Below are 17,744 nucleotides of genomic sequence, written 5' to 3' on the forward strand. Positions count from 1 at the left end.
CAAATATGTGTATAGCAGCTCAAAGGTCAGAATTATGCTTAGTGGGGACACTGGCATTTCTATTATAAGTGTGAACAAAGGAAGGATGCCAACTATCACTTTATAACATTGAACGACAGTAGAGATAGAGACATTATAAGAACAACTAGGAGGTTAGGGAGGGGAACCACATATCTTCATTATAGGGATTCTCCAAGATTAGTCATACCACTGCTTTTTCAAGGTTATAAAAAAGAAAATACCATAATATGGGAACAATAAGTAGAAAAGAGAAGTAAGTGTTAGAAAATTTGTTTTATATTCTTTAAAAATCGAGAAAACATAAACTGTATGATACAGAAGATCTAAGCAGAGAAAAGACAGATTGAGTTGAAAACCTTTTTACTAAGAGATTGGCTGAAATAAAAGAAAGCTAAATGAAATAAAGATTAAGTTAATTAAATTAAATTAATAAAAGCATTAGAAGCACTGAAATATAGAATTGAAACTACAGAAAATGAAATCAGTGATGTAGGAAAACAACTTAAGAGGTATGTAGAAATAGAATAAAGAAAATAAAATGATGAAAAAAAAATAAGTGTCCTGGAGGAAAGAGGTCTTAATGTGAACTTATTAAAAAGAAATACTTGAAATAAGAAAATTGATGATACCAATGAATTGAGTGTAAATGAGTATTTGTAGTTACTGCTTGCTTAGATATTTGTAAATTGTGTTCTCCTTGGAGAGAGTGTTTGCTGATCCTGAGTGACAGTATCATCATTTGTTGTACTTATAACTAGGGAAATACACAGTCAAGTATTTTATTTTATTTTATTTACTATTATTATTATTTTTTAGGTTTTATTTATTTATTTGACAGAGAGAGAGAGAGAGAGTGAGCAGCAGAGGGAGAAGCAGACTCCCCGCTGAGCAGGGAGCCCCATGTGGGGCTTGATTCCAAGACCCTGGGATCATGATCTGAGCCAAAGGCAGATGCTTAACCGACTAAGCCATCCAGGTGCCCCACAGTCAAGTTTTTTAGAATTTAAGGTATACCTTCTAGTTTTCAAATAACTAGAAAAAAGATAAAAGGAAAAAATATTTCTTAGAGCAAAAACTAGAAAGCAGGAGAAGCAGCAAAAAGTATGGGTAAAGAACATAAAACAAGATCAGGCATGTTGACCTGAAGTATAAATGGGTTACATTTCTCTATTAAAAACTAAACTTCTGATATGGCTGAGTAAGCTCCTAGCCAAATGTCTTACAGACAATAATGATAAATTTGGAAAAAATATATAACACAACTATCTGAAGGTCTTGAAGAGTAAAAAATGTCAGGCAGATTCTAGAAGGGAGGTAAGACTTGGAAGAAAGTCCAAATTTGGAGATAACATCTTTTCTTTTTCTTTTTTAAAAAAATAGCTATCACCTTTAGGGCAGATAAAGTCAGTGCTACATTGAGTGATTGAAATTCTGATACAAAACTCACAGTCTTTCTGGCCTGAAGAACCAGATGGTGGAGTGTGGGGCAAGCATTGCTACAGGAAAATGAGAAGTGAACCCCAGAGTGAACTAGATGGATGTAGCCCCAAGTTCTGTGTATAAATCTTGCCCAAACCTCTGACTGACCTCTGAATCATACATTTGCGGGGTAGATCACAAACTTCCTAACTAAAGGTAGGGTAGGGTACTGATCTGAGATTTCAGTTTGTAGTTAGAATCATCCAAGGTAATTTCTTGCTAAAAAAAGATATTGACACACTCCAGAAAATGAAACAAATCCACAAGATCCAGGAAACAATCTCAAAATGAAGAATGAAGAAAAAGTGACCCATCCTCAAGAGAAAAAAACAGTCAACAGAGATCAACCCCAATATGACCCAGATATTGGCATTAGACTTTAAAGCAACAATTAAAATAATAATTGTTAGAGAAATGAGGTAAAGAAAATATATTCATAATGAATGAAGAGATAGGAAATCTCAGCAGAGCAAGAGAAATCATAAAAAAGTACCAAGTTTAAATTTTAGAATGAAAAAAGACAGTATCTTAAGTAAAAATTCACTTGATGAGCTTACTAGCAGAATGGAGATAACGAAGCAAAGAGCCAGAGAGAGAACTTGAAATTACTCAGTGTGAAGAATGGAGAGTAAATGAGAGAAGAAAAGAAAGCCTTAAGAATTTGTAGAACCATTACAAGCTTTCTAACATATTTCTAATTGGAATCCCAGAAGGCAAGAAGAGAGAATGAGGCAGAAAAACTTTTGAAGAAATAATGACTGAAAATTTCTTAATCTGGGGCAGACATAAATTTACAGGTTCAAGAAACTCAGTGAAAGTCAAGCAGAGCAAATACAAGAAAACACTGCTAGGCAGATTATAGTCAAACTGCTAAAAACCTAATGTGAAAGGAAAATCTAGAAAGCATCTAGAGAAAAACAGCATGTTAAATACAGGGGAACAATGATTAGCTTCTGATGACTTCCATTAGGAGCTATGGAGGCCAGCAACCATGGAACTACATCTTTATACTGGGGAAAAAAACCCCGTCAACCTAGATATGAAACAAAAATTTCCTTCAAGAATAAAGACAAAATACTGGGACTTCACCAAAATAAAAAATTTCTGCATAGCAAAGGAAACCATCAACAAAATGAGAAAATCTCCTGAATAGGAGAAGATATTTACAATGTTATGTCCAATAAGGGGTTAATATCCAAAATCTATAAAGAACATATAGAACTCAACACCAAAACCCCCCAGATAATCCAATTTAAAAATGAGCAGAGGAACTGATAGACATTTTTCCAGGGAAGACCTACAGATCGCCAATAGAGACATGAAAATGTGCTCAACATCATTAATCATCAGGGAAATGCAAATCAAACCCACAATGAGATATCATCTTACACTTGTCAGAGTGGCTAGTATCAAGAAGACAAGAAATAGCAAGTACTGGCAAGGTTGTGCACCCTTGTGCATTGTTGGTGGGAATGAAAATTCATGCAGCCATTGTGAAAAACAGTATGGAGGTTTCTTAAAAAATTAAAAATAAAAATGGCGTATGATCCAGTAATTTAATTCCTGGATATTTACTCAAAGGAAATGAAAAAACTAATTTGAGAAGATAAATGCACCCTTATGTTCATTGCAGCATTATTTACAATAGCCAAAATATGGAAGCAACCTGAGTGTCCATTGATAGATGAATGGATAAAGAAGATTTGGTGTATATGTGTGTATATATATGTATATATACACACACACACACACACATCCATACACATCCATACAATGGATTATTACACAGCCATAAAAAAGAATGAGATCTTGCTATTTGTGACAACATGGATGGACCTAGAGGGTGTTATGCTAAGTGAAATAAGTCAGACATAGAAAGACAAATATTCTATGATTCCACTTATATGTGGAATCTAAAAAAGAAAACAGACAAAAAAACTGAACAGACCCGTAAATACAGAGAACAAACTGGTGGTTGTCAGAGGGGAGGATGGGCAAAATGGTTGAAAGGGATTGAGAGGTACAGAATGGATTAAAAATTTCAGAAGATATAATTTAACTGTAAAGATAGATAGATTGAAAGTAAGTGGTTGCAAAAAGATATACCATACAAATAGTAACAATATGAAGGCTGGCATGAGTTTATTAATGTCAGATTGAATTTACTATGCCAGGCCCTGCTGGTCCCTGTGGCCTCACTAGAGGATGCTTATGCTGGGCTCAACTTCTCCTTCTTCAGTTCATGGCAGCAGGGGGCCTGTGCCCTTGACTCCTGGGCCATCGTGCTGGAGTTTGTCTGCTAGGGATTTCAGTTGTAGGTAAATCAAGTTTGTAGAAAATAGTTTTGAGCCTAAGATCATTTCAATAAGAGGACATCTTTTGTCTAGTACTAAAATGAGCATGTAAATTCCTAATCTGGAATATAGCTGCACAAGAATGATTTTCTGCTTTACCAGAATATACTCTTATAGTTACCTTCAGCTATAATGATTTATGATACCAAAAAGAGGAAATATTTTCAACATTAAGGAATCCATTAAAAGATCTTTGACAGCAAGGCCCATCTAATTATGTAGTTGACATTGCAGGAAATAAGTGTGATATTATCATAAAAGGGAAGTCGTGGAGAGAGATGCTAAGGACTCCACTGACTCATCCATACAGTTTTTGTAGAGATCAGTACAAAAACCACAATGAACTTAAATGAACTCTAAAGAAATTTGTCAAAGAATTCCATTCATTCACACTAATACTCCATCTGGTAGTAAGGACCTCAGAGTACAAAGACAACTTTTATTTAGAGTCCATGTGAAAGCTGTTGTTAACTAAGCCTCAGCCACTCACACTTGATAATGAAATAGATGGTTCTAAAAGTTAACAGGAGAGTAGGAGTCTCTGCCACTAATTTTTGCCTGGCTGGTTTTGGATCATCTTCATGCATGAAAGATTCCCGGAAATATAGAGGTTCTGTTCTCTCATTGAACACTTAAGTCATGATATTTAAATCCATTGACTTCCATTATAAAAAGAAGCTCTAGTGTGAAAAACTACTTCATTGATGTTTAACTTTACTAAAAATAAATATGTAAGTATATGGATGGTAGTATTTTTGTAATCAAAATTTTATGTGACATTTTGTGAAGTTTCTCTTTCATGGTTCTTAAAAACAATACCCTCTGGAGCCTATAATTTCCTTGGATTCCCATTATTACTTTTACAGGGGATCGTGTCCTTTAAAATGTTGTAGGATAGGGGCGCCTGGGTGGCTCAGTTGGTTGAGCGACTGCCTTCGGCTCGGGTCATGATCCTGGAGTTCCAGGATCGAGTCCCGCATCAGGCTCCCTGCTCAGCAGGGAGTCTGCTTCTCCCTCTGACCCTCCTCCCTCTCATGCTCTCTGTCTCTCATTCTCTCTCTCTCTCAGATTAAAAAAAAAAAAAATGTCGTAGGATATCTAAAGTGAAGGGCTGGCAATTATTTAAATAAAAAATGGATTTAATTTACAGGACTATTTGTAGGATTGATGGGAAGGATTTCATCTTCCTGCCATCATCTCTGTAGCAGTTTTCATTGAAAATATTAGCTAAGGATATATGCAGTAACACAACATCAATAATAATAGATATGTAGATCACCCTAACTTTTCTTTCTGATTTTTTAATTTGTGTATCACCAAACACATTATTGGCATTTAAAAAAAATAAGCCCTTATGGTCAAGATAGTGGTGGTACAAAACCTCTCTAAAATAAACTTAGTTTTATTTGTTGCTTTAAACTGATTGGCAATGATTAAAAAGGAAGGAAAAAAATAGAAGGAAAGAATAAGAAAGGAAGAAAGAGTAAATTAAATAATGTAAATGTTAATTTTATATTTAACCCAAATGTTTTGTGAAGAAGAGATAGTTAAGCATTATCTAATATGCATAAAGTCTATGTGAGATCGGTACTTACGGTTTTATAAATTATATGAATACTTTTATAAATCTATAAATTCTAAGTTTCATCCAAAACTCCAAAAATGTAAATGTCAAAACAAATATTACTAGAGATTAAGAGTGACATTTCATAATGATAAAAGTCTATTTATTAGAAAGCCATGACAATCTTAAATGTATGCACCTAATAACACATCTTCAAATTACACAAAGCAAAAATTGATTTAATGAGTGAACTAGACAGTTGAATAATCATAGTTGGAAATTTGAACATCCCTCCTAAAGCAGTTGAATGAACAAAAATTTGTAAAGATATAGATAATCATTTGTTTTGACCTGATTAGTACTTATTGAACATTAAACCTAATAACTGCAGAATTCAGTCTTTTTAAATGCACATTGTATGTTCACCAAGATTGAACATATGCTGGGCCGTAAACCAAGTCTCAACAAATTTATAAAGTTTGAAATCATATAGAATGTATTCTCACCATAGTAGAATTAAATTAAATGTCAACAACAATAAGATATCCAGGAAACTCTCAAATATTTGCAAATTAAATAATATATTTAACTAATCCATGGATTAAATAAGAAATCACAATGAATGTGAATAATTGCCAGCCCTTCACTTTAGAAAATGTTTTGAAGCAAAATAAAATGAAAATGTAACATTGAAATTTTTAGGATGTTGCTAAATAAAACAGTTCTTTGAGGAAAATTTGTAGTTTAAATGTTTTTTTAGAGGAAAAGTCTCTAAAATCAGTGACCTAAGATTTTACCTTAAGAAGCTAAGAGGCAACCTACCAAATTGGATAAAATCTTTGCAAATCATATATTTGATAAGGGTTTAATATCCAAAATATAAAAAGAACTCCTACAACTCAATAGCAAAAAACCACAGTCTGATTAAAAGTGGGCAGGAGGATCTAAATAGACATTTTTCCAAGGAAGACATACAGCTGGCCAACAGGTATATGAAAAGGAGCTCAACATCACTAATTGTCAGGGAAATTAAAATCAGAACCACAATGAGTTATCACCTCACACCTCTTAGAATGGTTACTATCAGAAAGACAAAAAATAGCAAGTGTTGGTGAGGAAGTGGATAAAAGGGAACCCTTTAGTGCTGTTCATAGGAATGTAAATTGTTGCAGCCACGATGGAAAAACATGGAGGTTCCTCAAAAAATTAAAAATAGACTACCATATGCTCCAGCAATTGCACTACTGGAAACTGAACTCATAGATGCAGAGAAGGGATTGATGGTTGCCACAGGTGGGGGGTGGAGGGTGGACAAAATGGGTGAAGGTGGTCAAAAGGTACAAACTTCCAGTTATAAAATAAATGAGTTCTGGGGATGTAATGTAGAGCATGATGACTCCAGTTAATAATACTGTATTGTGTATTTGAAAGTTGCCAAGAAAGTAGATCTTAAAGTTCTTATCATAGGAAAAAAATTGTAACTGGTGATGGATAGTAACTAGACTTATTGTGAGTGATTATTTTGCAATATATACAAATATCAAATCATTATGTTGTACACTTGAAGCTAGCATATAATGTTATATGTCAATTATCAGTTTAAAAAAAGGAGAAAAAAGAACCTAGAAGGGTAAATTAAAGCTAGGTAGAAAGAAGGAAGGAAATACAAAGAGTAGAAACCAATGAAATTAGAAAACAAACAATAGTAAAATTAACAAACCCCAAACTGAGTTTTTTGAGATGAACAAAATTGTAAAACCTTTAACTACACTGATCAAGAAAAAAACCCCACACAAATGACCACTATTAAGAATGAAAGAAGAGGGCGCCTGGGTGGCTCAGTTGGTTAAGCGACTGCCTTCGGCTCAGGTCATGATTCTGGAGTCCCTGGATCGAGTCCTGCATCGGGCTTCCTGCTCGGCAGGGAGTCTGCTTCTCCCTCTGACCCTCCCGACCCTCCCCCCTCTCATGCTCTCTCTCTCTCAATCTCTCTCTCTCAAATAAATAAATAAAATCTTTAAAAAAAAAAAGAATGAAAGAAGAATTATAAATATTAAAAGGATAATCAGAAGAATATTGTGAGCAACTTCATGACCACAAATGTCACAACTTAGATGAAATGGACAAAATTATTAAAAAATAAAATTTGCCAAAACTGACACAAAATGAAACAGAAAATCTGAATATCCATATAGTTGCTAATGAAATCTAATTTGTTATCAAAAACTTTCCCACCAAAAAGTCTAGACCCAGATGGTTTCACTGATGAATTCTATCAAACATTTAAGGAAGAATCTTATGCAATCTTACACAAACTCTTTCAGAAAACAGAAGAATGGGAAACATTTCTCAACTCCTGTTATGTGTCCAGTGTAGCCATAACAGCAAAATTCAACTAAGGCATTCCAAAGAAAGAAAACTAACAAGATAATATTTCTCAAGAACATAGACATAAAAATAATTAACAAAATATTAGCAAAGCAAATTCAGCGGCATATAAAAAGAGGATAATAATACATCATGACTATTTGGGGTTTATTCTATGAATGCAAGATTAATTTAAAATTTGAGAATCAATCAGTGTCATCTATATTAACAGAATAAAGGAGAAAAATAATACTTTTAACAAATATGGAAAAAACATTTGACAAGCTCTAGCTCACATTCATTATTAAATGCTAGGGCTAGCATTTTGTTAAAAAAACAACCAACCATGGGGCGCCTGGGTGGCTCAGTTGGTTAAGCGACTGCCTTCGGCTCAGGTCATGATCCTGGAGTCCCTGGATCGAGTCCCGCATCAGTCTCCCTGCTCGGCAGGGAGTCTGCTTCTCCCTCTGGCCCTCCCCCCTCTCATGTGCTCTCTCTCTTTCTCTCTCTCTCAAATAAATAAATAAAATCTTAAAAAACAAACAAACAAACAAAAAAAACAACCAACCAATGAACTGGGAATAGTAAAAATCTTCCTTAATTTGATAAAGAACATCTACCAGAACCATCCACCAAAACCAGTGAGCGTATTTAATGGTGAAATATTGGACATTCTCCCTCTCACACTGGGAACAAGACAAGGATGCTTACTCTTCCCACTTCTAGTCAACATAATATCAGAGGCCCTAGTAACTGAAGTAAGGCAAGAAAAAGAAAACATGGAATGAAAAAGAAGAGCTAAAATGATCTATTTTTACAGAAGGCACTGTTTACATAGAGGTATCTTTAAAATCTTCAAATAAGCTCATAGAGCTACTGTGTGAATTTAGCACAGTCACAGGTTACATGGTTAGTGTGCAAAAATCAATGATATTTTTATATACTTGCAGCAAGGAATTGGAAAATGAAATAAAACCCCCAATTTTAATAATATCATCAAAAGCATAAAGTAATTAGAAATAGGTTTAACAGAAAACCTGCAATACCTCTCCACACTGAAAACTAGAAAACATTGCTGGGAGAAATTAAAGACCTAAATAAATGGAATGATATACTATTTTCTTGGATTGGAGCATTCAATATTAGAAAAAATGTCATTTCTTAAATTGATATGTAGATTCAGTACAATGATAATCATAACCCCAGCATGCTTTTTTTTGGGGGGGGTAGAAATTGACAAGTTTTATATGGCAATGAAAAAAAAAATACCTTGAGTAAGCAAAACAGTCTAAAAAGCATAAAGTTGGGGCACCTGGCTGGCTCAGTTTGTAGAACACATGACTCTTGAACTGTGAGTTCAAGCCCCATGTTGAGTATGGAGTCTACTTAAAAAATATATTTTTTTAAGATTTTATTTATTTGTCAGAGAGAGAAAGGGTAGAAGCAGGGGGAGCAGCAGGCAGAAGGAGAAACAGGCTCCCCGCTGAGCAAGGAGCCTGATGGGGGGCTCGATCCCAGGACCCCGGGATCGTGACCTGAGCCGAAGGCAGACGCTTAACGACTGAGCCACCCAGGCGCCCCTTAAGGGTCTGTTTCTTGATTTGTCTCTTTTCCCTTTGCTTGTTTGTTTTGTTTCTTAAATTCTACATATATGTGAAATCATAGGGTATTTGTCTTTCTCTGACTTATTTCGTTTAGCATTATACTCACTGGCTCCATCCATGCTGTTGCAAATGGCACAATTTTGTTATTTTTTTATGGCTGAATAATATTCCATTGTGTATATATGCCACATCTTCTTTATCCATTTATCAATCGATAGACACTTGGGCTGCTTCCAAATGTTGGCTATTATAAATAATGCTGCTATAAACATAGGGGTGCATGTATCCCTTTGAATTAGTGTTTTTATATTCCTTGGGTAAATACCCAGTAGTGTGATTGCTGGATTGTAGGGTAGTTCTATTTTTAATTTTTTGCAGAACCTCCATACTCTTTTCCACAGTGGTTGCACCAGTTTGCATTCCCACCAACAGTGCATGCGGGTTCCTTTTTCTCCACATTCTTACCAACACCTGTTGTTTCTTGTGTTGTTGATTTTAGCCATTCTGACAGATGTGAGGTGATATCCCATTGTAGTTTTGATTTGTACATCCCTTATGATGGGTGATGTTGAACATTTTTTCATGTGTGTTGGCCATCGGATATTTTTTTGGAGAAATGTCTGTTCATGTCTTCTGCCCATTTATTGGATTATTTGTTTTTGGGGTGTTGAGTTGTATCAGTTCTTTATATATTTTGGGTATTAACTCTTTATCAGATATGTCATTTGCAAATATCTTCTCCTATTCCATAGGTTGTCTTTTAGTTTTGTTGGTTGTTTCCTTTGCTGTGCAGAAGCTTTTTATTTTGATGTAGTACCAACAGTTTATTTTTGTTTTTGTTTCCCTTGCCTCAGGAGACTATGTAGAAAAAAGTTGCTAAGGCGGGTGTCAAAGAAGTCACTGTCTGTGTTCTTTGCTAGGATTTTTATGGTTTCAGGTCTCACATTTAGGTCTTTAATCCATTTTGAAATTATTTTTGTGAATGGTATAAGAAAGTGGTCAGTTTCCTTCTTTTGCATGTTGCTACCCAGTTTTCCCAACACCATTTGTTGAAGAGACTGTCTTTTTCCCGCTGAATATTCTTTCCTGCTTTGTCAAAGAATATTTGACAATATAGTTGTGGGTTCCTTTCTGGGTTTTCTATTCTCTTCTGTTGATCTGTATGTCTGTTTTTGTGCCAGTACCATACTGTTTTGACTACTACAGCTTTGTACTATAACTTGAAGTCTGAAATTGTGATGCCGCTAGCTTTTCTTTTCTTTTTCAAGATTGCTTTGGCTATTTGGGGTCTTTTGTGGTTCCATACAAATTTTAGAATTCTTTGTTCTAGTTCTATGAAAAATGCTGTTGGTATTTTGATAGGGATTGCATTAAATATCTAGATTGTTTTGGGTAGTATAGACATTTTAACAATACTTTTTCTTCCAATCCATGAGCATGGAATGTCTTTCCATTTCTTTGTGTCATCTTCAGTTTATTTCAACAGGTCTTTTAGCTTTTTGGTTAGGTTTATTCCTAGGTATTTTATTTTTGGTGCAACTGTAAATGGGATTGTTTTCTTAATTTCTCCTTCTGCTGCTTCATTATTGGTGTATAGAAATGCAACAGATTTCTGTAGATCCTGCAACCTTACTGAATTTATTTATCGGTTTAGCAGGTTTTGGGTGGAGTCTTTTGGGGTTTCTATATAGAGTATCATGTCATCTGCAAATAATGAATGTTTTACTTCTTCCTTACCAATCTGGATGCCTTTTATTTCTTTTTGTTTTATTATTGCTAGGACTTCCAGTACTCTGTTGAATAAAAGTGGTAAGAGTGGACATCCTTGTCTTGTTCTTGACCTTAGGGGGAAAGATCTCAGATTTTCCTGATTGAGGATGATGTTTGCTGTGGGGTTTTTCATATAAGGGCTTTATTATGTTGAGGTATGTTCCTCTAAACCTATTTTGTTGAGAGTTTTTATCATGAATGGATGTTCTACTTTGTCAAACACTTTTTCTACATCTACTGAAATGATCATATAGTTCTTATCCTTTCTCTTATTGATGTGATGTATCACATTGATTGATTTGTGAATATTGAACCACCCTTACAACCTAGCAATAAATCCCACTTGATCATTGTGAATGATTTTTTTAATGTGTTGTTGAATTCAGTTTGCTAGTATTTTATTGAGGATTTTTGCACCTGTGTTCATCAAATATATTGGCTTATAGTTCTCTTTTTTTGTGATGTTTTTATTTGGTTTTGTTATCAGGGTAATGCTGGTCTCATAGAATGAATTTGGAAGTTTTCCTTCCTTTTATATTTTTTGGAATAGTTTGAGAATTATAGGTATTAACTCATTTTTACATGTTTGGTAGAATTTGCCTGTGAAGCCATCTGGTCCTGGACTTTTGTTTTTTGGGAATTTTTTGATTACTGATTCAATTTCTTTGCTGGTTATCAGTCTATTCAAATTGTCTATTTCTTCCTGTTTCAGTTTTGGTAGTTTATATGTTTCTAGGAATTTATCCATTTCTTCTAGGATGGCAAATTTGTCGGCATGTAGTTTTTCATAATATTCTCTTATAATTGTTTGTGTTTCTGTGGCATTGGTTGTTATTTTTCCTTTGTCATTTGTGATTTTATTTGAGTCCTTTCTCTTTTTTTTCTTGGTAGGTCTGGTAGAGGTTTCTCAATTTCATTGATTTTTTTTACAAAGAACCAACTTCTGGTTTCGTTGATCTATTGTTTTGTTTTTTAGTTTTTCTATCATTTATTTCTGCTTTAATCTTTATTATTTCCTTCCTTCTGCTTTTAGATTTTGTTTGTTTTCTTTTTATAGCTCCTTTGGATATAAAGTTAGGTTGTTTATTTGAGAATTTTCTTCTTGAGGTAGGCCTGTGTTGCTATAAATATCCCTCTTATGACCACTTTTGCTGTATCCTAAAGGTTTTGGGCCATTGTATTTTCATTTTCTTTTGCTTCCAAGTACTTTTTATTTCTTCTTTTATTTCCTGGTTTACCCCTTCATTGTTTAGTAGCAGATTATCTAACCTCCATGTATTTGTGGTCTTTCCAGATTTTTCCTGGTTGTTGACTTCTAGTTTTATAGCCTTGTGGTCCAAAAAGATTCATGGTATGAGTTCAGTCTTCTTGAATTTTTTGAGGCTTGTTTTGTGGGCTAAAATGTGATCTGTTTTGGAGAATGTTCCATGTGCGCTTGAGAAGAATGTATATTCTGTTGTTTTAGAATGGAATCTTCTGAATATATCTGGTAAATCCATCTGGTCCAGTGTGTCATTCAAAGCCATTGTTTCCTTGTTGATTTTTTGTTTAGAAGATCTGTCCATTGGTATAAGTGGGGTGTTAAGGTTCTCTACTGTTACTGTATTATCAATTAGTTCCTTTATTTTTGTTATTTTTTTTCTAAGATTTTATTTATTTATTTGACAGAGAGAGACATAGCGAGAGAGGGAACACAAGCAGGGGGAGTGGGAGAGGGAGAAGCAGGCTTCCCGCTGAGCAGGGAGCCCGATGTGGGGCTCGATCCCAGGACCCTGGGATCATGACCTGAGCTGAAGGCAGATGCTTAATGACTGAGCCACCCAGGTGCCCCCCTTTATTTTTGTTATTATTATTATATTTATTATTAACTGTTTTATGTATTTGGGTGCTCCTATGTTGGGTGCATAAATATTTACAATTGTTATACTTGTTTGATTGTCCCCTTTATTAGTATATAGTGTCCTTCTTTGTCTTTGTTACAGTCTTTGTTTTAAAGCCTATTTTTTTTTTTAAGAAGGTCTTTTTTTTTTTTTTTTAAGATTTTATTTATTTATTTGACAGAGAGAGACACAGCGAGAGAGGGAACACAAGCAGGGGGAGGGGGAGAGGGAGAAGCAGGCTCCCCACCGAGCAGGGAGCCCGATGCGGGGCTCGATCCCAGGACCCTGAGATCATGACCTGAGCCGAAGGCAGACGCTTAACGACTGAGCCACCCAGTTGCCCCTTTAAAGCCTATTTTGTGCAGTATAAGTATTTTTACTCTGGCTTTCTTTTGCCAACCATTTGCATGATAGATGTTTCTCCATCCCCTCACTTCCAATCTGCAAGTGTCTTTTGGTCTGAAATGAGTCTCTTGTAGGCAGCGTATAGATGGGTCTTATTTTTTTATCCACTCTGTCACCCTATGTCTTTTGATTGGAGCATTTAGTCCATTTACATTCAAAGTAATTATTGATAGATATGTATTTATTGTCAATTTATTATTTTTTTTGTGGTTGTTTCTAAAGATGTTCGTTCTCTGATCCTTACTTGTCTTTCTTTCATGTTTTGCTGAATTGTTTAGTGATATGTTTGGATTTCTTTCTCTTTATTCTTTGCATATTTATTAGTGGTTTTTGATATATGGTTACCATTAGGTTTGTATATAACCGCTTCCACGATGCTTGGATTTTTAAGGAAAAAATCTGTATATCCATGTACATCTCCAAAGTATTTAGATCCTTGTAATTGCTTTAAAAATCCTCTTTGCATGTATTTTGTCTGTATTATTATAGTTATTCACTGTGGAGAATGTAGAGGTCCTTATTACCAATCTTGAAAAATGAATGTGCCATAATTTCAGTACTCTCTCTTATATGACCAAGTCTCATTTAACTCTGTTTAGAGATCATTAAAAAATTGTAAGCAAGAACTTCTGCTGAATTTTTAAATAGTATTTAGTAAACAGTGACAAATGTTGATACAAATGTATTATAAAATCTTTATGTCTGAGAGAAATAATATTAAACAACTAGTATGAAAAAAATGGTAGCTAAGTAACATTTCAGGAGATAGATCTATTGCATTGATAATTAGCGTAATATTTGAATTGCAAAAAACTCTTCAATTTAATGAGTACAGTTCTTTTTCACTTAAGTGTCCTATAAAAACCTAAAGGTTTACAAGCCAAATGAATTTTGTTTGGAATTTTATTTAGAAAATACTTTTCAGAGCATAAAGTTTGGATTATATATCCTTATAAAGGCAGAGTGTTTTTAAAGTTAACCCTTTAAAAATTTAACTCTTGAAGACTGAAAGGTATTATTTGATTTTACCTTTGCTGACGAGTGGAAACTTTCAATCAAGAATATTACAAGTGGGCGTTTTTATACCTTTCATTGTCATGAACCTACTGAAAGGTACATACTTGTTAAGTTACGTCTCAGAGCCTTTTGTGTTCATAACAAAGATACTATTCTGTAAGTGAGACCAAAAAGTTACCTTAACATAGATAAACTTTCATTTGTGTAATATCTCAGTGTTAGTTCTATAACATTGTGTTCTTCAATATTCACTTTGGTATTTTTCCCAATAAATTTTAAAAGAACTTATTGAGTTATAATTGATATACAGTAAATGACACATATTTAAAGGGTACAATTTATAAAATATTGGCATGTGCGTACATCTGTGAAATTACCACTGCAGTCAATATAATGAATATTTCTGTCACACTCAAAACTCCTCTTTCCCTGTTTTCATCTCTCCCGGTCATTGTTGTCCTGCTGGCCCCTTCTCTAGGCAACCACTGATTAGCTTTATATTACTGTAGCTTTAATTTGCTTTTTTTAGAGTTTTATATAAATGGAATCACACAGTATATACCTTTTCTGGCCTCTTACTCTGCGTAATTATTTTGAGATTCATCTATTTTGTTGTGTGTATGGTTTCTACTTTTTATTGCTAAGTAGTATTTCATTATACAGAAATATCACAGTTTGCTTATCCACTCACCTAATGATGGACATTTGGATTGCTTCCAGTTTTTGGCTATTCCAGATAAAGCTGCTGTAAACATTGAGTGTATTTAAATTATCTTATTTTTTGGGACACCTGGCTCAGTCACTGGAGCTCAGTCAGTGAAGCATGTGACTGTTGATCTTGGGGTCATGAGTTCAAGCCCCATGTTGGGCATGGAGCCTACTTAAAAAATAAATAAATAAAATAAGATTATTTTATTTTCAAATTTTACCACTTATTGGTAATCATGGCTGTCAACTCTTATCATACAGCAGTGTTTTTATGCACCTTCCCCAACAACTTGATAATTAGGGAAGATTCTGAAAATACCTAACTTAATAACCCATTTCCTGCATTTTACCTATTTTACTCATTTAAGGTATTGATTATAGGAAAGGAAGGATCTCACTTTGAATTTGAAGATTCCAACAGCCTGGCCAGTATTATCTTACCTATAATATCCTTAAATAAGAATATTAAATGTAACTGAATTAAAGCCTCTTATCCTTAATTAACCAAAGAGCTTTGCAAATACTTTCTACACTATAATGACGTTATGATGAATATTTTTCTAAAGAGAATAAATGTTTCCTAATGACCATATTTTATTTCCGTAAGTAAAAGTGACAGTTGAAGTCTATCTCAGTTACCAAATTTTCTCTAAACAAGGAAGTATAGAAAGGACCCTATAAAGCATATGTAGAGGAAAATTAAGACACATAACCTAATTCATGGGTTTTATTATTGAAAAAACTTTTTACTGTTCCCATTTTTATACTTAAAAAAAAATCTCATTACTTTAGATTTTACTTTTAAAAGGAATGCTTTATATGCAATAACATTTCATTCTCTTTAATAAAGTTCCAAGTCTTCTTTTTTTAGAAAGAAAGAAAAAAGGAAGAATAAAGAAAAATATGCAAAGCTTAAAATTTGTTACCCCTTTCCACTTATTTGCCCTGGACAGTTTCATGTGTGTGGATATGTCTGAACATACATGCACTGTGACACATGCATATATAAAAACCACCATTCTAAGGCCAAAAATACTAGCTGTTTATTATTTTATAACTGCATTAAATTTATAGTCTTTTGAGAATGGAATTTTAATTTTGTGGTAATTTCTTTTAATTAGCAATAATCGCGCCTCGGATAAACCTCATTGGCTATGATACTGCCACTGTGCAAAGCTTAGGTAATTTCTTTTAAAGTAAAGTGGCCTTAGTGTCATTTACCTTAATGTTAAATATGTAGTCTTGATACAAATACATGCACAGTTCTGTCTTTCGATGTGTTTTCTTAAAAGGCTAATCTTGTTACACGCTTTTAATTCTGTACTGATAATTTTTACTATAGATTGAGATAAAGGGCAATATAATTCCTTTCCCAGTAAAATTCTATATGTTGAAATATTAAATACTTTAAAAAATATATATGTTGAGTTATTGACTTAGGATTATTTGTGATATCTTCCAAATTCTTTTATTGCTTTTTACTATAGTGTAAAACCAATTTGATTGGATGTCTTTTGATTTTCTTTCATAATTTTGTCAATTCTTCCTCTTATTTAGAATATAATGAATTTTGTGTAGTACCAGAATAGAAATCAATTTTGGTTATTTTTCTTTTGCGTGTTTATCTTTTTTATAAATAGAAAGCTTTATTTTCCAGACTGAGATATGAGCTAACATTAGATTTAGGCTAAGTAAAAAGCTAATAGCAATTTTTTCTTTCAGATCTCTATAAAAATGGACTCCAAAGAGCTAACTTCGTACCATTCATTGCTGTTCTAAAGGTAAAGAAAATCACTTACTTGTGTTTACTGATTAATATCATATTGATTGATAATTAAGGGCCTTTATAGCATTGCCATGGTCTTGCATTCAAGCAAAATTCATTTTGATATTAGATAGTTACAGTCAAAGACACTAAAGAAGAAAAGAATGTTTTTTATATAGTATTCAGCAATGTGTACACAGGAGAAATTATAAAATATAGTCTAAATTATTGTCTAGCTGAAACATTTGATAGTTTGCATTTATAAATTATAATTTGAGATTTGCTCATAAATACTATAGTGGAATGTTTAACCTTATACATTGATTTCTGAAAAAAATGTTTAATGTTCCTGTTTCTTTCAGGTTAATGGTCTTTAACATGTTTTCTCAGCTATTAAAGTTGTTATTCTAGAGTAGCATTATTACAAAAATATTCTAATATATTTAAATGTGATTGCCATCAAGTTATCATAAAATTATGTCAAGTTGAGGCACATAAATAGTTTAAATATTTGTGTGTATCATCACTGCATAGAGTTTGAAATAGTCTTCATTACAGTCTGAGAATAAAGTAACCTTTTTCACTGTTAATTTAAATAATTTTTTACACAATTATTCAATAATTCTATATTCTACCAATATTTGAGACCTACTATGTGCAAAGTGCTACATTAGGCATGATGGGTAATGCAGTCATGAAATAGGCTATGTTTCTTGCTTATAAGTCATTTATCATCTAGTTGGGCATATAGTACATACACAAATACCTATAACACAAAGGAAAATGAAGTACCAAAAAGAAGCTTATGTG

General features: G+C 33.5%; 1 protein-coding gene and 1 non-coding gene across 6 annotated transcripts in view; one reads left to right on the plus strand and one right to left on the minus strand.

Annotated features, from left to right (window-relative positions):
• AFG1L (AFG1 like ATPase) overlaps positions 1-17,744 on the plus strand; it is a 235,383-nt gene that overhangs the window by 105,180 nt on the left and 112,459 nt on the right. For all 5 annotated transcript variants that reach the window (XM_064597957.1, XM_064597959.1, XM_045865273.3 and 2 more), the window contains one exon: positions 16,892-16,950. In XM_064597957.1, the coding sequence (XP_064454027.1) occupies positions 16,892-16,950 (59 nt within the window). The remainder of the gene's footprint in view (positions 1-16,891; positions 16,951-17,744) is intronic.
• LOC123837973 (U4 spliceosomal RNA) lies at positions 16,214-16,347 on the minus strand. Its single transcript, XR_006789333.1, has one exon. It is a non-coding gene; the product is annotated as a U4 spliceosomal RNA (small nuclear RNA).

This window comes from Mirounga angustirostris, unplaced genomic scaffold, assembly GCF_029215605.1.
Source record: "Mirounga angustirostris isolate CCGP_5_RB_7025 unplaced genomic scaffold, mMirAng1.0.hap1 SCAF_8, whole genome shotgun sequence".
Lineage (NCBI taxonomy): Eukaryota > Metazoa > Chordata > Mammalia > Carnivora > Phocidae > Mirounga > Mirounga angustirostris.